Genomic DNA, 26,332 nt, shown 5'->3' with positions numbered 1-26,332 from the left:
ATATGACATCAATGGTTTATATCAATTTACAGATGTAATTACTTTAAATAAAGATTTGACAGAAAATCAAAAAACAAATTGTTACACAGTGCAAATTCTTGTTTTTAGAAAATGGAAAGGATCTGTATGAAAGTCTGGCCAGATGCAAGGTGGATGTGGTTTCTCAGAGAGCATCTGCAGCCATATTGTATAAAACACATTGCTGTAGACGGGTGTTCTGTCATAGGACATACAAACTGTCACCATATTTTACAGGAAATGCTTCCACTCTACAGTTATATTCAAACCTTCTTTGACAGTTCGTAGTTTGTGGACCCATTTCTGTTCTAGTCTGGTCAGGGTTTTGTCAATGTCTCCACCTCTACGCGTGATGTTCACTTTCTGTAAGACACACCACTTTATATCCATGTTGGTGTGGTTCTTCTTAACATAGTGTTCCACTAGTGGTTTGTCCGGTACCTTATTTTTTATACAAGACCGGTGCTCGCCAATTCGGGTCTTCACAGCTCTCTTGGTTTTCCCAACGTATAGAAGTCCACATGGGCATTCAATGGTGTAAATAACTTGTTTGGTATTACAGTTTGTGTGATCCTGTAAGGTCCACGAGATCTCTTTGTGTGTGAATACTTTGGTTGTCTCTGTGAACTGGCAGGCCATGCATTTGCCACATCGGTAGTGTCCTTGGACAGGTGGTAAGTTCCATAGAGTATTGGGTTGTTTTGGAATTTCAAGAAACGTATGGGCAAGTGACTCTTTGATGTTGCGGTTTTTCTTGAAGGCAAAAAGGGGCACTTTTTGGAGAGATCCAGTGTTCTTGATCAGTGGCCAGTGCTGCTTGATTGTCTTTTTTATCAAATTGCTGAGGGGACTGTAGGTTGTCACGCATACCAGTCTGTCCAGTTCTTTTTTGGTGGTTTTGGTGAGGCAGATAGTACACTCTGTGTTTGCTGCTCGTTTGCTTGCGTGTTTCACGGATTTCCTCGGGTAGCCTCTGTTGAGAAGGTGGTTTTGTAGATCAGTGGCGTGTTTCTCATATGTGTCACGGTTGGTGCAATTCCTCCTAATTCTCAAGAACTGTCCGTAGGGCAGGATATATTTCAGACCTTGAGGGTGATGGCTTCCAAAGTGTAGTAAGGTGTTCCGGTCTGTAGGTTTCCGAAATAGTTCTGTGTGTAGATGGTCTCCTGACCTGTAGATGTGGAGGTCTAGGAAGTCAATCCCGTGGAAGTCCCAGTGCATCATGAAGTTGATGTGAGGATTGCATAGATTGAGCCATTCCTGGAATGCAGTTAGGTCTTGTTGGTTCCCCTGCCAGATGAGGAGCACATCGTCGATGTACCTTTTCCACAGCTTGATGTTGTTTCTGTAGGGATTAGTGTCTGCCATGACGTTTTCAGTTTCATAATGTGCCATGTACAAGTTGGCAATGTCTGGTGCAAAGGTGGCCCCCATGCTGACCCCTTTGATTTGTTTGTACAATTGGTCTTTGAATAGAAAGAAATTTTCGGTCATTGCAAGTCTCACACATTCTAGTATGAAGTCTGTAGGGACGGTTTCGGTGTTATTTCTTTTATCCAGAAAGAATTTCAATACCTCTAATGCCTCTTGTTGTGGGATTGAAGTGAAGAGGGCCTCTACATCTAGGGTAGCTAAGATGTAATCTTGTTCCATGTTGATGGTCCTCAGCATGAGGATGGTGTCCGTGCTGTCTTTGAGGTAGGAATTCATTTGGTTCACAAAGGGTTTCAAGAAGAAGTCTGTGTAGACTGATAGGGGTTCGAAAATTGAGTTACAAGCCGATACGATCGGTCTTCCAGGAGGTTTTTGTAAGTTTTTGTGTATCTTTGGCAGTATGTAGAACGCCGGGATTCGCGGGTGAGCTTTATTGAGGAAAAGATGCTCATCTTCGCAGATCCAAGTTTCTCGAAGTGCGTGGTCTGTTAGGCTGCGCATCTCATCCTGTAGACTCTTGGTGGGGTCCACTTGTAAAGGGCGGTAGGCGTTGATGTCACTCAGTAGGCACAGGCATTCCAGGTTGTAGTCCTTGGTGTTTTGGATGACGATGCCACCGCCTTTATCCGCGGGTTTGATGGTGATGTCATGGTTGTCTTTAAGGGAACGTAACGCTGTTCTTTCATCTGTTTGTAGGTTGTCTGCGTAGAAGTTGTGCTGTGTGAGTCCCTTCTGGACTGCTTTGGTGACCATTTTCTCATATGCTTCAAATTCATAAGGGATAGTATGGGGAGGAGGCATAAATGTTGATTTCATTTTGAGGCCTGTGGTGTTGTCTGTACCTCTTTGGGGTCATTCCATGATAGTGTTTGAGTGTTCTGGTAGGTAAATCTCGAAGAAGTATTTCAAGCGAATGTTCCGGAAAAAGCGTTTCAGTTCGACTTCAGTGTGGAAAGCATGAGCTTTTGCTGCCGGTACGAAGGACAACCCTTTTTCCAACAGGTTTTGTTCGGCGGCGGAAATTATATGGTCGGATAGGTTAAAGATTGGTATCCTCTCTGTTGTGGTTGGTTTTGGTACCACTGCCTGGTCCTCATTTGCTGTCCCTGGGCTGGTGGTCTTCTTCTGGGTCGCCCCTGTTGCATGCCCCAGGGAAAAAAAGGTGGTTGTTGTGGCTGTTGTTGGTTGCCTGAACCTCCTGATGCACTACCACTGCTGCTTGACGAGGTGCCTGAGAAGTTCCAGGTAAGGATATGTCTTTTCTTCTGTGTAATTTTGGAGGTCCTTCTTGAAGTTCTGGGCTTTTCTCTCGGCTTCTAGTTTTTCTAGCTTGGCCTTTGCGTCTTGTATTGTGGCATCGTCTTGGAATTTCCTCTCTATTTCTAGAAGTTCTGCTCCTTGTTTTTTGCATTCTTCGTCTGCTGTGTCTATGACAAGGATTAGCCAATCGCGGCTGCATTTGTTTCCGACCCCGCTAAATCTTTTAGTGAATTTAGGATTGTCAGTGAATACCCGTGGGATATTCTTTACCTGCAGTCCTTCCGGGATAATGCCATATCTTGAGGTACTGCAACATAAACTTGCCATGCATTTCGGTCCGTATGAGTTTCTTCTTTTTCTGGTTAATGTTTTCAAGTTCGTCCTTGGCCACACCCTGTGTGAGGATGCCGTCTTCATTACTCAGGGTGGATGTGGTGCCCAGGAGTTTCTTGAAGTAATCGTCTGTGTATGACACAATGTTCACTTTATCCATCTTGATGTTGTTGAGACAGAGTTTGTAGACTGGATAGTCTCTTAGGTGCAACCCTGGGTTTCCAGGGGAGTGCAACAAAAACCCACAGCCGCAGGCTGTACTATAAACTAGTATAAACTAGTATTCTGAAGGGTACCTGGTTACTGCCTTGCTCTGCCCAGGTTGGTACAATAATATCAAAAAACGAATGAGCAAGGTCAGGTCAATCCTTTTTTGGAGTGGCACATGTACTGTCACACCTTCGTTGTGGAGACAAATTGAGGCAGCTGGAAACAAAAATTATATTGGATTTGGATACCAAATACCCCAAGGGGCATAGCCTCGATGAGGAACTTTATACATTTTTTGGTGTCTAGTCATCCTGCCTTCACCATTTGGCATAATTTCCTGTTGGCATTGTTTCCTGCAGTTACCTGTTTTTCTTCTCCTTTGTTTATTTGTAATGCTGGACACACAGCCATTATGAAAGACTTGGCTTGTATTTCTCTTGTATGTATTTTATGCCGTCAGTTTTTTTATTTGTAATCCCATTTTAGCAGAGTACGAGGGATGTTTGGATCATTGCAGGGGAGTCAATGGCTGAATACTTTGATGATATTTGTGTTTTAAGGGTTGCTTACACTATGCAGGGGTGGCATTTGCATATTCCATCTTCTGACATTCGTGTGCTAATTGTGTATTGCATTTTTTAGAGGTGTTTTTATTTTTCATAGTGAATGTAGCATCGCTCGTGATCCCGACTCGGGACACAGCGGTGCGTGCTACAGGGTCAGCTGACCCATGTTTATGGGAGTGCCCCGAGCGACAAGTAAAGCATTTCCTGCTTAACCTACACCATGAGTGGTTGTGTGTCTGTGCGCTGGCGCTGCTAGGCCCCGCGTGTACCCTCCACCACAGGCCAAGACCTCATACTGGTGACGAGGCAAGCCCACAGCCGCCACCAGGGTCTCTTGAGGCGCACCATCTTCTTGCACGTTCGCTCCTTAAGGAAGCTCCTCTCCCCACTGGCTCGGAAGAGCAGTGAAGCGTGGGAGGGGCAGAGCCTCAGCTGGCCAAGCGGCCTCCGGCAGCTCGGAAAGCAGCCTGCACGAGGGGAGAGAAGCCGGCCTAGGACCTGTGGGACCCACTCAATGCATGCATCATACGGTAAGTGTGAATAGGAGGGACAGGATCACCAGCCACAACATGGGTGTGAAGCGCATGTTGCAGGTGCAGTCCTCAGGGCCCACAAACACAAAGGAAGTTTGGGAGTTCCCAGGGCATTGTGTTAGCCTACCCCAGTCCAGCACAACCCTGAACGGAATACCATAGAAACGATCTAGCGTGTGCCTACTTTTGAATAACGTATCAAGGGAGAGCAGCTTGACACGCCAAGCAGCATGTCTGACCCAGTGCAAGGCCAGGACCAGGCCATTCCAGCTCCCGGTCCAACCATAAAAGGGAGAGATGCATTCCCGCTACCGTCCGTGATGCCTTTTGACACTATGGATACCACCGTTCTAGGTCCGAGGTTGACCAGGTGGATGAAGGAATTCAACGCTTACCTAGACGCAGTCGGCCTGCAGGAAGACAAGCGCATCATTGGGCTACTCAACGTCACGACTGTCCCGGAGGTACGGGACATAATTTTTGATTTAACAGAGGATGTAGAATACAAATAAGAAGACCTCAAGAAAATATTGAAGGAACATTTCGGGACTCAAAGAAACGTCGACTATGAAAGACACGTGTTCCACACTACGATGCAGCGGCGAAATTATGGACAAATTCATGACACGCCTTGAATCCACAGTAGAACACTGTGAAATCCACATATACAACAATGAGGAGGCCATCAAATCCCAAGTGATTGCGAGGTGTGGGTCTATAATATTGAAACTACTACAAGTACCTCATACGCTAGCTGAAATTCTCATCCTAGCAAGAATGTCCTCGGCACTGTGCCTTCAAATATCCACGTTGAGTAAAACCCATTTCAAATGTATTTTGTCTTCCCACGTATTCCTCATCTTTGATATGTGATATCCAGCTTCAGCTGCGCCCTCAACGCCAGCTGTACCATCGACGCTGAGCGCCCAACTAAACCTATGGCGCCATTGAAAAAAGTGTTGATGACTCCTCGAGCGTCAAATCCACTATTTATCAAACCCTTGATGCCTGGAAAAACATATGTTCCTTTAGCAAGGAAAGAATATTTTAAGTCCCTTACCCCAATTTATGAGGAGAATGAACTCTCAGACAATGATGCACCCTTTGGTCTCCAACTTGGCACACCAAATGTGCCTGAAACTTTCATTTCTGAGGAGTCAAGGTTGGAAAACCTTTATTTTTATTTTATTTTATTGACATTAGTTTTGTAAAAAAAAAAAAAAACTTTTTTGTCATTCTTTCCAATGTTTACATAATGCAATCCTTACAAATGAAGTGACAGGTTCAAAGTAAGATGATAAAAACGAGCGGAGGGGTGTAGACAGACAAACACACGGGAATATACTAATTCCAGCTCTTAATGACTTATAACGCGTCAAGGTTAGGAAGAATCGAATCCATAAAATTAATGGTGGCACAGGTTAGTTGGGGGTTTGTCCCTGAAATTAAGTAACTCCACCAGTCCTGCATATTTCCGTTCTTGGGTGCAAAACATTCCAAATGCAAGGAGCGTTGGGCAGCGATTGCTGGGCAGCCCATTATCAAATGTTTGCTCGTTTCCACATCTTTCGTACAGAACCGGCAGATATTACTCGGTGTAGACAGATCTTTCCTTTGCATCAGCACCTCACAAGTTTTATAGAGATTTAGACGTAATCTTAGAAATTGATTTCTGTGGTGTCTAGAGGGAAATTTCTCAAGGTATCTTGGCAGATCTCCGAGCCTCTTTGATGAGACTCCCAGATCTAATGATGAAGTAAGAGCATTTCGTTTGTTCATGTTTGTTATACAATTCCATTGATGAAATTTTTTTTTCGCTATCTGCGGAGTCGACAAGAACAATTCTATGTTGATGTTAGCGTCGAGTAGGATTGACTTCAGTTTTGCTTCCCATTTGTTTAGTAGGCCTGCTGATGGATCGTTAGACTGGTCAGATAAGATCTCATATGCTTTTTCTGGTGCTGATAGACGCATTTTTCGAAGCGCTGAAAGCGACTTCCAGACCACTAGATTATATAGCGACTCAAGGCCCAGTTCATATCTAATTGCAACCATTGAGAGACATCGGGGTAATTTCAAAACTTTTCGCCAAAAGAATCCCTCGATTTGAGTCCAAAATTCCGCTTTTATGTTCCATCCTGCCTCGCTTCCAAATGTTACTGCCGGAGATACCTTTTGCATGTAAAAGATTATTAATGGATGCAGAGTAAATTTTCCATACTTAGCATGCAGTTTTGATCCTTGTTGAGCGAGAATCTTCATTCGGGATAGAACATCAAGGGTCCAACTCTGTTCTCTGATAGAGGTGTTGAACAACACTCCAAGGTAACGAATTGCAGCGGTTTTTTCTAGCGCTTCATTAATAACTTTCCAGGTGAAGACTGGCTTCTTGGCCTGCGTGTTTTGGCCGAAGACAATAACTTTTGATTTCATAGCATTTATTGCCAGATGATTTTGAGTTAGGTAAACTTGTAAGGATGTCAGAAGTCTTTGTAGGCCAATTTCGGTGGAATCAAGTAAGACTATGTTGTCGGCATAGAATAACCAGCTGAGCTGTTTGCCATTCGCCTTTGGTGGAAACGACCTTGTTACGGACAAAGCTGCTGGAAGATCTGAGATGAACAATTTGAATAGTAATGCGGCTAACAGGCAGCCCTGTTTCACACCTTTTGTTGTTACAATTTCGTCTGTTAAGTCTCCCTCTGCATTTGTGCGCACACAGATGGTAGTGTTCGAATGAAGTGCCAATAAGGGCGACAGTAGTTGTGGTGGGCAACCCCAGGCCTTGAGTTTTGACCATAACAGTTGTCGGTTAATGGTGTCGAAGGCCTGTTTGAGGTCAACAAATGCAAGAAACAACCTTTTCTTGCGGATCAGGGCGTCCAGCTTTACCAGATTGAGAAGCAGTAGGTTTAATTCCACTCCCACTCCTTTTGTGAAGCCAGTTTGCCTTTCATCGATCAGATTTGCTTCGTCAGCCCAGCTTGCAAGTTTTTTTGTAAAAATGTGGCAAATATTTTCCCCATAGTATCGAGCAACGCGATAGGGCGGTAGTTTGCCGGATCTTCGCGGTTGCCTTTTTTGAACACTGGAACAATTACTGCTGAAGTCCATGAGGCCGGAAGAGTTTGTGTTGCTGCTATTCGATCAAATAGTGCTTTGATGAAAGTTGCCCATTGTTTGCTATTAGCTTTTAGCATTAGGTTTGATATGCCGTGCGGGCCCGCCGCCCTTGAATTCTTGAGCTTTCTAATAGCAATTTCGATATCTTCTACAGATTCAGTTGTATGCCAGATGCGGCTTTCCGACAGCGTTGGTCCAGTTTCCACAGCGTCCAAAGATGTAAATACAGACGTGTAGTGTTTTACCCAACAGGATGCAGACACACCATTGGATAATGCAAACGTCTGTTTTAAATGGCCGTTGTTAATTAGTTCCCATATGTTTTTGCTATCTTTTTGTGTTATTACACACAGCATTTGTTCTGCTTGATCTTGGTCACGAATGCAGTTAAATGATTTTAGCCAGTTTCGATAACGTGATCGCCTCTTCGCAATTTGATCATGTGCATTTCCATCTGCTAGTTTCTTCAACCGCCGAATGTCCTTTTTTAGCGACTTCTTGGCTTCAGATAGTTCTTCACTGAAAGAATGTTTATTTTTTGTCACTTTGATGTTATGCCTATTTGAACATGAGGAAAATTGCAACAACAACGGCGCGTAGTTATTCGCGTTGCCCAGCTTATTATCGTGACAAAGGTCAGCAGTCAGGATGTCAATCTGACGGCTGTTTATCTTTAGTCGGTTTTGCGCAGTGTTTGTAGTTAGGGATGTTTTGTATCTTGGCTGGGTAGTTTTGTTTTTCAGCTCCCAAAATACCCTCAAGACCTCATGATCGCTCTTGGCCGATTTTATTATGGTCAGCATGGAAATGTGTCGGTGTAAACTATCAGACACCCAGATATAGTCTAAGGTTTTTCTTAGTTGACCTCTATGCCAGGTGTCGGCTGCTGGAATGTCGCCTGTGGTACAGCCGTTCAGCATTGTGCAATGTTGCAAACTTAATTCATATTCCCATTTGTGACCGCGATCGGCAGGGTCAGAAAGATTTTTAAACTGATTCCGAGAGATGCGTGTTTTGTCTTGATTGAACCGAGAATAGTTTAGGCCTCCGCAGATTAGGACGAAAGGGTCGTCAAACTGCACAAAACTGGCATCTATTTGCGCCATGATTGATGCTAAGTACTCAAGTTCTGAAATCATTGCGGGGTTCCAGTAAGTGTTTATTATCAGAAGATGTTTTTTCTTTTTAAAGTGGGCTTCACATGTTGATTCTAGGGTTATGGCTTGTACAAACAAGTTTGGGTTTGAACTGTCGATCACGGCCCACTCGAATGTGTTTTTTAGTAGCGTGAGTAGCCCTGAAAATGGTCTGCCAAATTGATTTTTCCCCGCAGCATTTAGGGCCACGAATATCCATCACAGACAGGTAAATCACGGAGCCAAGTTTCTTGCAGGCAAATTATTGGGCTTCTTAGATCTGCCGCAGATCCTGGTTGAAACAAATGTGTGAATCCTCTTGTATTCCATGAGGTTAACTATGGGGTCATACAATTTGACCTGACGTTATCCTAATCGTGCTTGTTCCGGTTGTATATATTGGATGAGAGCGAAGGCTGCTCTCTGAGCTGTTTCCACAGATCGTCTCTTTTTGACATATTGCGGCCGGTGGTTTTGGAAGAATTTGAGTTGACAGTATTGGATGAAGACTGCTCGTCACATATCGTTAGATCGAATCCATAAAATAGTAGGTCATCTTTGGCATCGAGCAGTGGTTTTGCTACGTGTCTAGATTTCATGTGAAGAATGACCCAATCAGTTCTACGTTCTGATTTGTATTCTACGATCGCTATGTCGTCAGATGATATGATACGTAGAGCAGGGATATAGTGCAGCAGCTTCATTATATTGGCACGATTCAGATTTACATCGTTTTTTTCTTCAAGGATGTTTTCTAGTTCCAATTTCCACCATCGTGAATTAGATTGTCCAGGTACTCGATTATTTGAGTTGGTCTCGGGTTGAGCGTTTTTCATCGAGTGAGCTGCAGTTTGCTTCGGATTAAGCTTTGAAGCAGGAGACTCAACTACTTTTGATGTTGACTTTATTGAAGGTTTCGGGTGCTGTGCCGTATTGGACGATGACGACGGTCTTTCTTTTTGTTTATCCTTAGGACTTGTGGATTCCTGAGGATTGAACAAATGTTTAGATGAATTCCGCGCCGCTTGGTCGCCATGAGGATCGCGCCGTGGCCGCGGACATTCGGCAGCCAAACTGACGACAGTTGCTAAACAATCATCGTCGTCAATTGAATAAGTAGAGAGGTCGCATAGGTCGATTGAAGTGTTTGAAGACAAGTCCTCTGAGAGGATTGACTCTTCACGTCTACGCTTAACAGATGGAATTGGTAAGCGATCTAAATCATTGGTGGAGATGTACTTGTCTTGCGGTTTTACCAATCTGGATGTTAGGGCACTTGTTTTGGTGGCAACAGGGCGTGGAGGGGTTGTCAGATTTCTTATAAATTTCTTTGCGCTGTTAGAACGTGACCTTTTCAGGAGAGGTTTATTTGTGCTAATATTCGTGTTTTTGCTAACATTTTGTGTTCCTTTTTGAGTAGAATTCTTTGCTTTCTTGACTTGTATTGATTTGGCGGGACCAGAAAAGATTCCATACGAGACATTTTGAATTGCAACTACTCCTTTTGCAGTTTGAGGTCTTAGAGGTGTCGGTTCATCCGCCTGATCGGCAACTGGTTTTTGAAAGGTGTCTGCGAACTTTCCGTTCAAGGGTGATGGTTCTACAACTCCTTTTGTGGATTGTGATGACACCACTACTGAAATGTCGGCCACTGCTGGAAGCTTGGTTGTCGAGTGCGATTTTTTGTTCCTTATGTTATTTAATTCCGTGAGTTGCAATGGCGAATCCTTGTTCACGGTGGCGACCTCTGGTGACACGCTAGTAGTTGTCAAGTGAGGCCCAGGACAGCACCATGGGGCACCAGAGTTTGAAACTTTACCATTGTCTGTTGTGTGCCTCATCCATTTTACTGCGTCCAGTAGCCCGTCCATTAAAGAGTCATTTTGACAATGGTGACGTGCAGCGAGATCACTCAGCCGCTCTTGCCATCTTAATGTTTGTTCGGCCTCGTGAGTCAGTTGCGTCTGTAGGGCCTCGTTGACTGCTTCAAATTTTTCCATCTTGGTTTTTATATTTATAATGAGCGCAGTCTGAACTTTAAAGGACTCGTGAAGGGATTCGTACATTTTTAAAAAGGGAAGAAGAGCTGTTGAGGAAGCTGCTAAAACATTGTTGTAGATTTGCATGGCAGAGGAGAGACTAGGTTTAGATTTGACTCTTGAATTTTCTTCAATAGAAGAGCATGTGTTATTTAATGTCTCTGACTGCAGGTCGCTACATGAAGAAGAGTTTTCTGGTGCAGCACAGATGTTCTGTTTTGATAAAGGTACTGAGTTCGTGCGAGCAGATGGAGCTATTGGCGTGCTGGCTTGTTTCTTTCCGGTTTGAGATGCGTATGGCTTCAAACTCGGTGTTTGCAGTGTTGATACTGTAAGGTCGCACCCTGCTCTTTCAACGTAGAGCGTTGAACGCGAGTTTTGTCTGTTTTTTGACAAAATGGAGAGGGTGTCATCTAGTCGCATCATGTTTCGTTGCATGTCATTTTTATTTATAGTAATTTGCTGGTTTTTAGGTGTTTGCAACGAGGCTGTTGGCTCTAGGTGACAGGTTGATATGCTCAGTGACCGGTGAACATTTGCAATTGGATGGTGCAAAGTGCTCCTTTTCTCATGATTTATTTGAGGCTGGGTAGCGTCTGGGTCTGTATGCGTCGGAGTAGGAGTGGGTTCAGCTAATATGGTCACCTGCCGCTTATCAACGACAGCATCCAATTCTTTTTCAGTTTCAACTCCGGTATTCGAGGAATTGTTTTGTGGCTCAGTGTCCTCGTCACATTGAGAAGCTTCCATTAATTCGGCGTCAGTGAAGTCAAAAGGTGAGAAAAATTCGTCAACAGTCTCGGCAGTTAGTAACGACTGCTCTGTAAGTGTTTTTGTCAGAGGAGGAGATACAGTCGATGGTAAGCGGGAAATCAGGGGTAAGTCTTTTAAGGAGAGTAGACGCATTTGAGGTTGGAATTTTGTGCTGTGAGTGGCTTCTAAGTGGACTGAAAGTTTAGAGACTTCCGCTGGCTCTTCTTGATGGCCAATCAGGCCGTTATCTATTGTAGTTGTCGCAACAGCGTCTAGTATTTCTCGTGACTTTACAGGAAACTCAGCGGAAATGTCAGATGGAATAACCTGTGTGCTAAGCAGCGAGAGATTCGTGTCCGCCAATCCGGACGTGGCCGTCGTCACGGCTATTTGCTCTTGTACAGCTGAGGATAGTGAGGTTAACTCGGTACCAGAGATTGTAACTTCAGAAGTGTTAAGCAGTGCAAGATTGTTCATAGCAGCTAGTGGGGCTACTTGCAGGTCATTAAAGGCAGTAGATGAAAGCAAACAACTTGGTTCGCTCACCTTTGGTTTCTTGAGTGTAGAGGGCGAGCCGTCAGGCTTGAGGGCAGTCCAAGGATTTTGCATCCGGCGCTGCTGAATGGTCTTACGCCTTAAGAGGGGTCCACCATGACTTGATTGAGCAGTCATTTTCTGATCGGTGTCAAGCAAGCTAGCAATGTTTCTGCGGGCCCCACTGCGCCAAACAGCCGCACAACAGCCGACGCCCTTTACCCCGTCGGGCTTAACACCGCAAGGGTGGGTTGTGCTCCTCTTTGAGCCGGCAAAAGAAACACGTGACCTGTCACGTAAGCGCAAGGGCGCTCCGCCTCCTCCAGGAAGCGAGCGCGAGGTCTGGCGCGTAGAGGCTGGTTTTTCCACCAGCAGCGATGATCCGGTAAGCAGAGAGCAATGTCTGATGAGGGAATATGCGCCGCTCGGCCGGGTTGTGCTCCTCTTTCAGCCGGCAGAAGAAACACGTGACCTGTCACGTGAGCGCAAGGGCACTCCGCCTCCTCCAGGAAGCGAGCGCGAAGTCTGGCGCGTACAGGCTGGTTTTTCCACCAGCAGCGATGATCCGGTAAGCAGAGAGCAATGTCGGCACGCACGCTGATCTCACGGTACTTCCTACGGGTCTCGCGCTCAGCCCCACTCAATTCGGTAAAGCTCAAGTAGAATTGTCTATGGGCCACTTCGGTCACAGGCAAACCTTTATAATAACCTACAGACAGCCAGTGGGGTGGACACCTCAACTGAGTTAGATTTTGGAAGACCAGAGGCTGGGGAACATGCTGATGCGTCATATAGACAGCTAATGTCCAAAGTGGTGGAATATATGGGGTGGAGTAGGCCTGCGTTACCATTTGAGCAGAATGCTCTGACGGACATCCTGGATAAGGGTCCACAGACAGATCCTATATTAACTTTCCATATTGCTCTCCAAAAAAGGGTGGCAGTGAATTGGGAGACGCCAGAAACCAATCCAGCTGTGAATAAACATTTGACCAAGAAATACCGCCCTTCCAGTAGTGACCCCGACTATCTGTCTGAACACCCCACTCCAGAGAGTCTGGTGGTACAGGCAGCTACCACAACTCCTAAGCAAGCAGCTTACCCTACCATCCCTCCAGATAGGGACGACAAAAGAGTAGATGGATGGGCAAGGAAGGTAGTTTCTGCAGGGAGTATGGCGCTCAAATTAGCTAACTCCACATGTGCCCTTGCAAAATTCTGCACGGAGTATGGCGCTCAAATCAGCCAACTCCACATGTGCCCTTGCAAAATTTTCATTCACTCCAAGGGGCTGCATTTCCATGTCGTCAGAGCACATTCCCGAGGGGGATGAAACAGACTGGTTCTTGCCCATAATTAGAGACGGCAAAGAAGCCATGTGTGAGTCTTTTTAGTCCGGTCTGGTCTGACCGCATCAGCAGAGCCATGGCTACTAGCACCGTTTTATGCAGATTTGCGTGGTTGAGGAAGTCGGGTTTTGCATCTGATGTGCAATCCAGACTCCTCAGCATGCCCTTTGACGGGTCTCACCTTTTTGGCAAGAAGTCTGACGAAAGCCTTGAGACGTTGCAGACCTCTAAGACGCCAGCGAAATCTTTAGGTTCCGCTGTTAGGCAGCCTCAGCCTTTTTGCCCTAGTGGACAGACTTGGAGGGATAGATCTTCTCGCTACTACTTACTTCGGATGCTTGGGCATTGGAAATCATAGCCTACAGGTACTGCCTTCATTTCATACAGAGACCTCAGAGCAATCCACCGGGGAGCCACTCTTTGAGGATTCCAGATCTGCTCCTTGTGCAGGAAATGTTAGCCCTGCTAGAGAAAGGCGCTGTAGAGCCGGTGGCTGTAGTTGAGAGGAACAAAGGATGGTATTCTCGATATTTCCTAATACCCAAAAAGGACGGAGGACTGAGACCCATCTTGGACTTGAGATACTTGAACAAGTTCCTCAGAAAGGACAAGTTCAAGATGGTCGCACTTTCTCAGATCCTTCAGGCCCTCTGACTCCAGGATTGGATGATTGTCATTGGACCTTCAGGATGCTTAATTTCATGTGCCAATCCATCTCAAGCACAGAAAATAGCTGAGTTTGCAGTATGCGGTTCTCATTATCAGTTTTGAGTTCTGCCATTCGGGCTAACCTCCGCCCGAGGGTTTTCACCAAACTGATGGTGGTGGTGATGGTGGCAGCGTGTCTCAGGAGAGGGGAGATTCACTACCTGGACGATTGGCTGATCAGGACGCATTCTCCCGAACAAGTCCGGTATCATCTCAACGTCACCTGCCACTCTGTTCACAGACTGGGTTTCTCTCTCAATAACAAGACGTTCCATATGACACCTTCTCAAAATCTCCAGTTCATCAGAGCTGTACTAGATACAGCTTGGGAAAGAGCTTGCCACCTGAGGCGAGGGCTCGAGACATTCTACAAATGGTCTCCAAATTTCAAAGTTCCCAGCGTCTGCTGGCTTTTGATTTTTTGAGGTTGCTCAGCCTCATGGCATCCTGCATTTTTCTGGTGCCTGATGCCAGCCTGAGAATGAGATCCCTTCAATGGGCTCTAGGAACTCAATGGTCCCAGTTCTCAGGTTAGATGTCAGACCTACTACAGGTTCCAAGCAGGGTCGCACAGGATCTTCTTTGGTGGGCCTGCGAGGACAACATTCTGAAGGGAAAACCCTTTTGGCAAGCATGGCCGGAGATAACAGGAGTGACGGACGCCTCACTCACGGGGTGGGGAGCCCACACCAACGATCTGACAGTCAGCGGTTGTTGGTCTCAATCAGAGTCCAAACTACATATCAATCTTTTGGAGCTGTGGGCAATCAGACTAGCGCTGAAGCCCTTCCTGCCCTCTGTGCAGGGGAGAAATGCCCTGATAATGACGGACAACACAGTGGCCAAGTACTACCTCAACAAAAGAGGATCTTAATATTTGGATACTCCCAGGAAGCCCATGGTGCAACTGTAACAAAAGTCTGTGCAGCGCTCAACGACGCCAACCTAACACTTAACAAAGACAAATGTGCTTTCAACCAAAAGCACACTAATGTTTTTCAGCCATGTTTTCTCCGAAAACTGAATCCAGCCTGACCTGGACAATATCTGAGCTTTGACAAAGCCCCTCGTCATGTGAACATTGCACAAGTAAGATCCTTCTGGGGTTTGGCGAGCTACTGTACCAGGTACCGGCCAGACTTTGCCACCACAAGCACCCCTCTTCACTCCCTCACAAAGCAGGACCACCCCTTTGAATGGGGTCCATCTCAACAGGAGGCCTTCAACAGGATTCTGAGAGCCATCGCCGCGGCAGTGTGTATGCCATATTTTGGCCCCAACATGTACACCGAAGTAACAGTGGACACAAGCCTGGTGGGCCTCAGCATAGTCCTGGCCCAGCACTCGGGGAGTGACATGCTCAGAGGAAAGTAATGTGTCTTATGCCAGCAAAAGCCACACCCAACCAGAATAGCGTTACCCGCAAGCGGAAAAAGAGGCCCTGACAGTCGTCTGGCCGTGCAAACACTTCCACTTGTTGCTTTACAGAAAACCCTTCACGATAATTAAAGACCACCAGGCCCTCCTCACTATTCATGGGAAACCAAGTGCTCAGATGCCACCCAGGATAGCAAGATGGGGATTGCGACTCCGGGACTACAAATGGGTAACTGTCCACAAGCCCAGGAAATGCAAGAATCCCGCTGACTTTCTCTCTCACCACCCACTCGCTGGCCCACAGGCATCGAGCAACCGAGCAGACGGCTATATTAACTACATCATTCACCACGCAGTACCACCAGCCATCTTGATGGCATAACTGACAAAGTTCATGGTGGATGATGCTACGCTCTCCCTCGTAGCCTTGTGCATCAGAAATGGATGGTGGAACTCAACCGAAGCTTCTATAGGAAATAACCAGGCCTTTGATGGACTCCTACTCAAGACCCACGCTAAGCTAAGTCCAAAGATGAGCTGTCCATGTCGCCTTCATCTCAAAGGAGACCGGATCGTGTTGCCAGCATCCCTCCACCAACGTGCAGTCGACATCGCACAGGAAAATCATCAGGGTACTGTCTACCAAACGCATGCTCCGGAGAAAGTGTGGTTCCCAGGCATGGACAAGATGTTTGAGACAACGCTGAAATCATGCCACATATGTCTCGGCCTGCAACCCCAGCATTCCCAGAGCCCCTGCACATGACCCTACTCCCCAAAGGCGTGTGGGAAGAAGTAGCGATTCCCTTTTACAGTCCACTGAGATCGGGGGAGCACGTACTGGTAGTAATGGATGAACATTCAAGATATCCTGAAGCAGAAATTGTCCTCTACAGCTGCCACAGCCATAATATCCATGCTAGACCGAACCTTCTCAGCATCCGGAGTGCCCCAAAGTGGTTAAGTTGGACAACGGACCCCCTTTCACCAGTAAAGACTTCCACGATTTTGCCCCCTAAATGGGTTTCCATCACCGAAATGTTACGCCACTATAGCCCAAGCCATTGATCTTCCATTTGGCTGGACCAGTCAGGATTGAAAATTGCAAGCAAAATACCAGCTCATAGTGCCCAGAATTTGCTCCGAATTCCCACTCCTGTTTGGCAGAGCCAAACGGAACGCTCGCAAATGTGTGCTTTGCCTTTTGCTTCAAATTTACTACATAGGGTCATAGATTCATGATACACACATTTTTATTTAAAGAGCAGGAATCTTTAACAGCAGAAAGTGTACTATAGCAGATAATCAGTCATTTAAAACATGCAAGGAGTGTGGAGCATCTGGAAGTAAAAAGTAGATACAAGCTCTGTCTGCCTAAAGGACGTCTTACAGTGCATCTAGCTTTCTGTAAAAAGTGGTTTCTGATTTTATGTAAAAACCCTCCCCCCATGTTTTCTGCCTTAATTGCCCAGCTCTTGACAATCAGTTGGTCAAACCCCTTGATTTCTAAAAGGGATTGTGCTGCTGTTGCAAGGCACTCCTAATTACAAGACATGTGCCTGGCCTTAGGGTTTTTGGAACAATGGTAAAGCAGTATCAAACCTGGGTATCCCTACTGTAGCAAATGCTTGAACCAGAAAGCCAGTCACCCTCTTTGTAGTGAAATGTACTTTAAATTAATGTTTCATATTTTTTTATGTAACATGTAGTATTGGGGTTTGCTAGTTACTATACTAAGCATTCCCAGGTAAATTGGCTGCAGCACAAAGAGTTGAAGTGATTTTACCAGAATCACAGAATTGGTAAAATGGGGAAGCTGGGCACTAAAACTCGGATTCCTTTTGATCCATGACCAATAACATAACCACTACAGTATATATCTTGGATGCTTCCAAATCTTGACACTGAAGGATCATTTGTCATTGCACTTCTCCTTTATGGGTGATTGATACTTGGTACTCTATTCTTAGCATTGTCCACTGAAGCGGTCTTCCTTAGAATTGCAGATTACACTTCCAAGCTTCCGTTTCACAATTAACTGCACTTTCATTATTCTTTCCTGCTCAAATGAAGGTGTAGATGTTTGTGGGATTTCAGGATTGTGGTGGGGTAACTATTCAATGTCAAAAGTCCCAATACATTTCTGAGAGTCTCTCATTATGTAGCAGGGGCATATGAATATTTGGGAGATTCTGATGCTGGAGAACTAGTGTTACAGGTAAATAAATTAGAGCCCATTTAGGTTTCTTATCAAACATCCAAGATAGAACACAATGCTAGATATCTTTTGTTGAATCTTACTCTGAAATGCAGTACAATGTCTCTTTTTTTTCTCTAGGATCTTTGACGTCTCTGAAACATCACAAGGATGATGTTCAGACAATTAAAACTGGAATGGAATGCGGTCTAACACTGGATAAAGACATTGAATTGAAGTTTGGAGATGAATTGGTGTGCTTTGAAGAAAAGAATGTTCTGCCGAAAATCTCGTGGGATCCGGGTTTTTAAATGTTGTTAATACTGAAACTGTGAACTTTGTTGATGGGTTTGGATAATGTTGGCATTGTATGGTCAGCAGAGAAATCCAGAAACATGCGGACAGCAGGATAGTGCCCCTGTTATAGGACATTTAAAAGCTCTTTTAGGGCCATCTATGAGAGTCCATGCACGTGTTCCTCCCAAAAAGGAAACTTTGGGCCTAACACTTGATGAAGCTACTTTGAAATCTATCATGTCACTATGTTTCTAATTTAAGAGAGCAAAATGTATCAACAGTTAGAGATATTGATGGTGGTGGAAGGGAGCAGCATATATGCTGTCCCAATCTTGGAATGGTGGCTGTGGAAAGCTGTTAGTTAAATGAAATGTGCATTAATTAGCAATACACATGGTACATCAGAAGTATTTGTATTACTAAACTACTATGCACTGTTTCCCGGGGTACAATATGAACTAACAAAGTAACTTGGTTTATCATTCTACTTAAGACACAAATAAAATCTAGTTTTCAAGCCCACTGGTTGGACAATTTGGAAGAAATTATATGTATGAAATTTAAGTTTGAGTTCAATGTACCATCTATTTGTAAAATATGTGGCTGGATGATCAAGTAAAGCCTAATTCCTTATTATTTGGTAGACTTTCACCTTTCATTGGGTTCTAAAAAATCTCTTCACTTGTTGACAATTCTATAGCAGGTCATGCTCGGATCACCTGGCTCCAGAGCTTTCACACTTCACTTCAATTATTAACAAGCACAATATAATCAAAGGCCAACCTTGAAAGGAAGGCTTGCAAGACTGTCAGCTGATGTAGCCAGTGGGCTAAGCTGCCTTAATTATAAGAAAACCAAAGCATCATCCATCAGTTCGAATTGTATTATGTGGAGCAGCCTGCTTGTAGCACAGTCAACTGGTTGATGACTAAGGTGCAAGCCTAGACCTACAAACTTGCCACTGCAGTCAATAATTTAACGCAGGTAAAGGCTCTCGGGAATTTTGTGCTTGCTCGCTGCTATCAGACATACAGTCTCACCTCTTGTCTGGCCCTCTATGTGCCTATACAGCATCATATTTTCTGCATTGATACAGAGAATGAGGCAACGCGCAGCACTGCAGAACCGCTTAACCGCTTCGGGCTCCACCTTTAGACTGTGGTGGGCTGGTGGCAGGTCCTGAAGGCTGAAGGGGACCAGGGGAGCGATGTGCATGCAGGGCTGAACCGCAAGGTGGAAGAGCATAATTGCTTTCACTTTATCACACTACAAGCTCCCTACCATCATGGACTTTCTTTGGATGTATCAAGAGAACGGAGTGCAAAGGTGAAGGCACCAAGGGTATAGGTAGAGTAAACTGTATCACTGGCCCATGGTAGCCCGAGCACATGGCAGCATCCAGTGGCACTTTATAGTACCCTTATGTTTGGATCCAGGAGCTTTTACCTTTGGCTCCTAATATGTCCTTTGGCGGCAGCACAGAATGGCACTTTGCAGTTTCCTGAGACTTGGCAGCACATAGCAGTATTTGGCAGTGCCGCTGGCACAGCTGGATCTTGGGTAGCACATTGATGATTGGACAACTGCCAACAGCTAATAACAATTGGTAACATCACTAGCAGTTTGCATTGCACAGCTCGACACTACTCAGTGGCCTTTGGACATCACCTCTAGAGATCTGAATATACTGAACTGGGTGTAGTGCGGTTAGTCACATTTTTAAATGTTTTAGTTCATGCTTTAGTACTAAGTTGTACTTCAGCTGCCAGCTCTGATTTCATGTACAGCTTTGGCTATTACACACAAAAGCCATTTCTCTTCCAATAATGTTGATAGCCACCTGCCATAGTTGCCCCACGTACTGTCCAATATCCCTTCCAATGTATATAACATTTACCTGCAGAGGGACAGATTGTAAAATAAAACTCACTACAGTCCAGTTTCCAAACCCAACAATACTATTGACAGTTATGTAATATAAAAACACTGCACAGTCTGACATTTTAAAGAATGTTTCAGTAGGAAAAAGACACATAGACCGAAAAACACAACTGACATGTGAAATCAAAGCTAATTAGTGTAAGGCCCCCTTTACTCTTAAACTTCAGGGCAGCACACAGAGAAGGGCCATTTATGGTTTAAATGTGGCTGGCTGCATAGGAAAGGGAGGGATTCCATGGCTGTTGTATCCACCAGCATGGCGTCAAGTGCTGACTCATTTTCTGGTGGAATGTTAGTCCTGCCGTTCTGTTGTTAGAGTTATGTGCTGCAACCACCCACAAGTTAAAGCCATTGTAAGCAGTTCTTTTCTTCCAGCTCTATTATCTGGCGGATCATGTCCCACTTGACCTTCACACAAAGGACCATGTGTAAGTCATCACACTAGACTAGTTTATGCTAAAAACCTCCAGCTAGGTTTCTATAAATACCTACTCAAACTAAAGAGAGTCCAATATCCAGCAGTCGGACTGCTCCTTACACCAGCCCTCCCTATACACCATTGGGCTTGATCAAACATAGATTTTACTTTAACTTTAAAACCCTGCAAATGACCCACCAGGCCTTCCATGGCAGGGTGCCTGGACCCATCACAAGGAAATGTATCCATTACCAGCCATTACAAAGGTTTTCAATCCAGCAACAATGCTTTAGTAACCGTGCTTAGCTTCAACGAGAAACAGCATGGAGGATCGACCTACTTCCTCTCAAACTCTCGGCGTCAGTCCTTTTAGCCTTTAACAAATAATAGTTGCATATCAAGTCTCCACAGTTTTTGTTTCAAATTAACTCATGTATTTGAATTGAATGGGGGAGTCTGGCACACTCTAGCTGTGCCCAACTCTTAGCATAACTGGCTCTTCAGAAGCTGCTGCATTTCATGACATGTCCCGCTTACTCCGACTCGATGGAAGATTTGCAATTGCTCTGAGGAAACCAGCTAAGCAAGGCACACCAAAAATGTGAACCATTTTTCTCCAGCATTGGATCTTTCATGGATTCACATGCTTAGAATATTCCCCGTCGTCAGGCTGGGAATCCTCGGTAAGTTATATAGACCTTTTCCATAGGAAAACTTCTGACACTTTTGTGTCCTATCTACGTCGTTTTGGGCCGCGTACGGCAGCGCCACTAGGACGTAGAGGTATAAATAGCCCCGCCCTCGTGGCTCCCTCAGATTTCAACCGTCTTCCAAAGTAGTGGGATTACCTCGAGTATCTACTATTTTATTAGGTTGTGCGTTCTTCTGCTTCTTCGACTGTTTCTTTTCGAAGGATGTCTGGAAAGGCGTTATTTCGTCTGTGTGCTACATGCGGTCTTAAGAAGAAAGGCGATATTTGCTATCCCCATTTTAGACCATGTCTGGCAGGAGGGACTAAAAACCATGCGTCACCCTTTTTCAGAACCAGCAGTAAAAGGTCGATTGGAAAAGAAGGTGTATGAAGGAGACGGGCATATGGACTGTATCTACTCTCTTCACCCTCATCATACGGCGGACACGTGTGAGATCTGTCAAGGCTCCTCACAAAAGACCCTAAGAGACAGCAACAGATGTCTGGTTACTTGGCTCAATGACGGAGCGGGTGCGTACCCGGCATCAGAGGTAGGCTCTACAGCCTCGAGATCTAAGTCTCCTGTCCCCCCTCGTCGCTCAGTGTCGGCGGAGCCTCCGGCGAAGAAATCGCGCTCATCTGAAAAACGCCCTTCGGAGAAACATCCTGCGAGGTCCTCCTCTTCGCATAAGGCTCCGTCTTCCTCCTCCTCATCTAAAAAGGAGAGAAAAGACTCATCGAAATCCTCCTCAGGAGACCATCATAAGTCTACCTCGAGTCGAGAGTCCTCGTCCGACAAGTCGAGGTCAAAAACGGCGGGAACGACTCAAGGCCCTGTGCCACAGACTTCATCGACGACGATCCGGTCGGCGACGCCTGCTTTGTCTTCGGCGACGGCTCTTCCTACGGCTATTTCGTCAGGTCAAACAGCGCCTATGGAAAAGATGTCATCGTCGACGGTGGCCCTGTCGGTGGGATGGCAACCGGAGGTTTTTGATCCGATCCCTCCTGAGGCCTTGCTGCAACCAGAAGCGGCTTTCTCCATCTCGTCGGCGGAGGATGACCGTGATCCGGTCGCACATCCAACCGATCTGGTATTACAACCAACTGGTTCGGGGTCTCTCTTGAGTGGAAGTGCCATTCCAGTTGCCTCTTCCTTACTGAATCCCCAGGCTGTTCTGTCCCTGGAGGTGTTGAACACATTACAGAAGCTGTTGGAGCGGTTGGATACTTGGTTACCTCAGCTTGTCCCGACAGTGTTACAGGCTTCGGCAGTCGTCGACGAGCCAGGCCCGGCTCCTCGCCCTCCATCCAGAATTCCTACCGCTTACCCGGTTGAGGAAGATCGTTCTCGTCCACAGGAAGAAGAACTGTCAGAGTCGGAACGTGAAGGGTCGGGTTCAGACATCTCGCTATCCCCCTCAAGGGACCCTACATGGGACTCTGAAGCAGAGATGGAAACTCCAAAGAGTCCGGCACAGCCATCACCACCTGATGACGTGGGTGCTTTCCATGCCATGATGGGTAAGGCATGTGCAGAGTTTGGCCTAGTCCCAGAAGAATGTACGTGAGGGAGAAGAGGCTTCCAATCATTCCATTAACATTGCTGTCGACCTGGCGGAATCAGGCTTTAAGCAAATCAACAATGGCGTAGTGTTACGAAGGCAAGCCTGGCTTAAGTGCACGACGTTCAGACCAGAGGTACAATATAAGGTAGTGGATATGCCGTGCGAAGGAGAACATCTTTTCGGGGAGAAAGTGGATGAAGCCTTGAAGGGCATGAAAGAAGATTCTGACACGGCTCGTTCCCTTGGAGCCCTCCAGAGTGGTAGGAATTTTCGTTCCTTTCGTCCCTTCAGAGGAGCATCAGGTAACTCCCGGTTTGGATCATCTAGAGACAGAGGTTTCAGCAGACCCTCCTACTCTTCCCAAGGCTACAGACGTGCAGCCCAAGCTACTCATAAAGGCAGAGATTACCAAACCTCCAGACGACGAGGCGCCTACTCCTCGTCGACGAAGGATAAACAGGCCAAAAGCCAGCAATGACAACTTATAGAACGTCCTGGGAGGCAGAGTGTCTCGTCACGTCGACGAGTGGGCGCGCATAACAACAGACCAATGGGTTTTGGACACAATACATCTGGGCCATTCTCTACAGTTCAAGGGCAAGCCACCACGTATTCCACCGGTGGTCTAGACACAGCCCCACCTTCAAATAGTAATGCAAGAGGTGGTGCTTATGCTGCAGAAAGGGGCTATAGAACTGGTCCCGGTGGCAGAAAGAGCACAGGGAGTGTATTCCCGTTACTTTGTCGTCAAGAAACCCAATGGAAAATGGCATCCCATTCTAGATCTACGAGCTCTCAACAAACTGCTCAAGAATATAAAATTTAAGATGCTCACTCTGCAAGAAGTGATCCGTTCGATACAACCGGGAGATTATTTGTCATCGCTAGACCTTCAGGACGCATACTTCCATATCCCGATGCGTCGACGACACAAACGATTTCTACGGTTCGTCGTCGGACGAACCCACTATCAGTTCAAGGTCCTCCCGTTCGGACTGAAATCGTCTCCCAGGACGTTCACGAAATGTCTGGCTCCAGTAGCAGCCTGGTTAAGGAAAGGTGGTCATCATGTGTACCCTTATCTGGACGATTGGCTGGTGAGGGGATTGTCTCCGGAAAGGGCACAGGAAAGTCTGAATGCCACCATGGGCCTCCTACAACGTTTGGGCTTCGCGATAAACTTCGAAAAGTCCTCCTTATCGCCATCAAGGACCTTGGTCTTTCTGGGGGCGAAGTTACAGACGCAGTCAGGACTGGTAAAGCCATCCGTAGAAAGGGTTCTGAAACTGCAGCAAAAAGCATCGGATTGGAAAGTCGACACCAGAGTGTCAGTGCGAAGGTACATGTCCCTACTGGGGACCATGTCGTCCTGCATACCCTTAATCAACAATTGTCGTCTCTTCATGAGACTGATTCAGGAATTCTTGGCGGATCGATGGGCACAGAGTCAAGGGCGTTGGTCGGACAAATTGACCATCAACAGCAAACTCGTCCAGGCGCTTCAATGGTGGAGAATTTCCATAAATCTGACAAAGGGAATCCCCTTGCTGGAACCGGTGTTCCAGATGACAGTGGTGACGGATGCTTCTCTAACTGGATGGGGAGCTCATCTGGATTCCCTACAGGTTCAGGGTCGTTGTTCATTGGAGGAGCCGGGCCTTCATATCAATGTGCTGGAATTAAGGGCGGTGCGTTGGGCCCTGAAATCCTTTCTCCCACGGATAAAGGGATCAATTGTACGGATTATGACAGACAACACAACAACAATGTTTTATCTAAGGAAACAGGGAGGAACTCGCTCCAGAACTCTGTCGACCGAAGCCCAGGAGATCTTGCATTGGGCCCTTCAGCAGAAGATATATCTATTGGCGTTCCACTTGCCAGGAGTCAAAAACGTGCAAGCAGACTCTCTCAGCAGGGAGATGAATCGACTACACGAATGGGAACTGAAAGACCAACAACTGCACCATGTCTTCGAGAAATGGGGTCGTCCGGCCCTCGATCTCTTTGCGACGAGAGACAACAAGAAATGCCCACAATACGCGAGCAGAACCAATGAGGTTCCAGAAAATCCCGAACCTTCTGTCTCGGGAGAAAGGGGTTGTTTAGCATCACGACCCCGACAGCCTCAGTCTGATAGCCTGGCTCCTGATTTCTCCGAGTTTATTACGTTAGAGATTCCAGCGGACTGTCGTCGCATTTTGCAAGCGGCGAGGGCGCCGTCCACGAACGCTTCATATTCATACAAATGGAAGAGATCATGCATATGGTGCGCATGTCAACCAGGTTTGGTCCCGCTTAATATCACACCGGAACAGCTTCTACCATACTTGCTACTCCTAGCTCGAAAAGGCTTGTCTGTTTCATCCATAAAAGTGCATCTGGCTGCCATTTCGAGATTTACTCGGAAGAGACATTCAACTCCGTTATTTAGTGACCGGCTGATTAAACCTTTCCTTAAAGGATTGTTCCGAACCTTTCCTCCCACAAAAAAGTTTCCTCCAAGCTGGAGTCTTAACCTGGTTCTGGCAGCGCTGATGAAGCCCCCTTTTGAGCCAATGTCATCGTCATCATTGAAATTTTTGTCGTGGAAATTGGCTTTTCTGATGGCTATTACTTCGGCCCGACGACTGTCAGAAATACAAGCTTTAGTGATCGATCCACCGTACTTGAGGTTTTTCAATAATAAAGTCGTCTTGGCTACTAATCCTCATTTCATTCCTAAAGTGCCTACCATGTTCCATAAGCACTCTTCTATAGTGCTGCCGACGTTTTTTCCTACACCTTCGTCGGTTGCGGAGAAGGCTCTCCATACATTGGACGTGAAAAGAGCTTTAAAATTTTACCTCCATCGCACTCAAAGCTTCAGAGACACGAGACAACTATTTGTGGCTTATGGCCCTTCGGCTAAAGGTAAACCGATCTCAAAACAAGCACTAGCCCGATGGGTGTCGTCTGCTATTTCCTTTTGTCACTCAAAAGCCGGAAAACCGCTGGAGAAGCGTCCAACGGCCCATTCGACGAGATCCACTTCTTCGTCGACGGCATTGTGGTCCGGAATTCTGCTGGGAGATATCTGTCAGGCGGCTTCCTGAGGGGTACCACACACGTTTACCCGGCATTATTGCCTCGAACAGCAACATGCTGAGGATACACAGATGGGTCGTGCAGTCCTACGGCACCTGTTTCAATAAGGTAAGCCCCAATTACGGGGTCACGTCCTTCGGCTAATGTACTTTTAAGTGTGGTGTTTTCACTGTTAACATACTATAATGTGATGTTTTACCATGATAAATATGCATTATGGTTATTGTGATATTGGTTTGCATACACACCTCCAATGTTGGGGGATACTGCTATACAATCTATTCTAAGCATGTGAATCCATGAAAGATCCAATGCTGGAGAAGGGAATAGTTTCTTACCTCTAACTCCATTTCTCCAGCATTGGTATCTTCCATGGATTCACATGCGCCCGCCAGCCTCCCCTACGCATGCAAACCAGAGATCCCCCCATACTACTTTGGGGGGGTCGAAATCTGAGGGAGCCTCGGGGGCGGGGCTATTTATACCTCTATGTCCTAGTGGCGCTGCCGTACGCGGCCCAAAACGACATAGATAGGACACAAAAGTATCAGAAGTTTTCCTATGGAAAAGGTCTATATAACTTACCGAGGATTCCCAGCCTGGCGACAGGGAATATTCTAAGCATGTGAATCCATGAAAGATACCGATGCTGGAGAAATGGAGTTAGAGGTAAGAAACTATTCCCTTCTGCAGCCCTACTAGAGCCTGGGACCAGTTTGTAATGTTGTTTGAGCAAGACCCACCCAACTTATGACTTAAG

The 26,332-nt window shown here is 46.0% G+C and overlaps 1 protein-coding gene across 6 annotated transcripts in view; it reads left to right on the top strand.

The window, feature by feature from the left end:
- Positions 1 to 18,389, top strand: part of MTIF2 (mitochondrial translational initiation factor 2) — an 857,581-nt gene extending 839,192 nt beyond the window's left edge. For 3 of the 6 annotated variants that reach the window (XM_069608244.1, XM_069608249.1, XM_069608245.1), the window contains one exon: positions 17,712 to 18,389. In XM_069608244.1, the coding sequence (XP_069464345.1) occupies positions 17,712 to 17,881 (170 nt within the window). In that variant the 3' untranslated portion in view covers positions 17,882 to 18,389. The remainder of the gene's footprint in view (positions 1 to 17,711) is intronic. The other 3 variants (XM_069608246.1, XM_069608247.1, XM_069608248.1) reach the window with 1 other exon arrangement.
- Positions 18,390 to 26,332: the final 7,943 nt, after the last annotated feature.

This window comes from Ambystoma mexicanum, chromosome 4q (genome assembly GCF_040938575.1).
Source record: "Ambystoma mexicanum isolate Mex_15411 chromosome 4q, UKY_AmexF1_1, whole genome shotgun sequence".
NCBI lineage: Eukaryota > Metazoa > Chordata > Amphibia > Caudata > Ambystomatidae > Ambystoma > Ambystoma mexicanum.
Note: the sequence above shows the minus strand (reverse complement) of the source record. Positions and strands in the feature narration are given on the sequence as shown.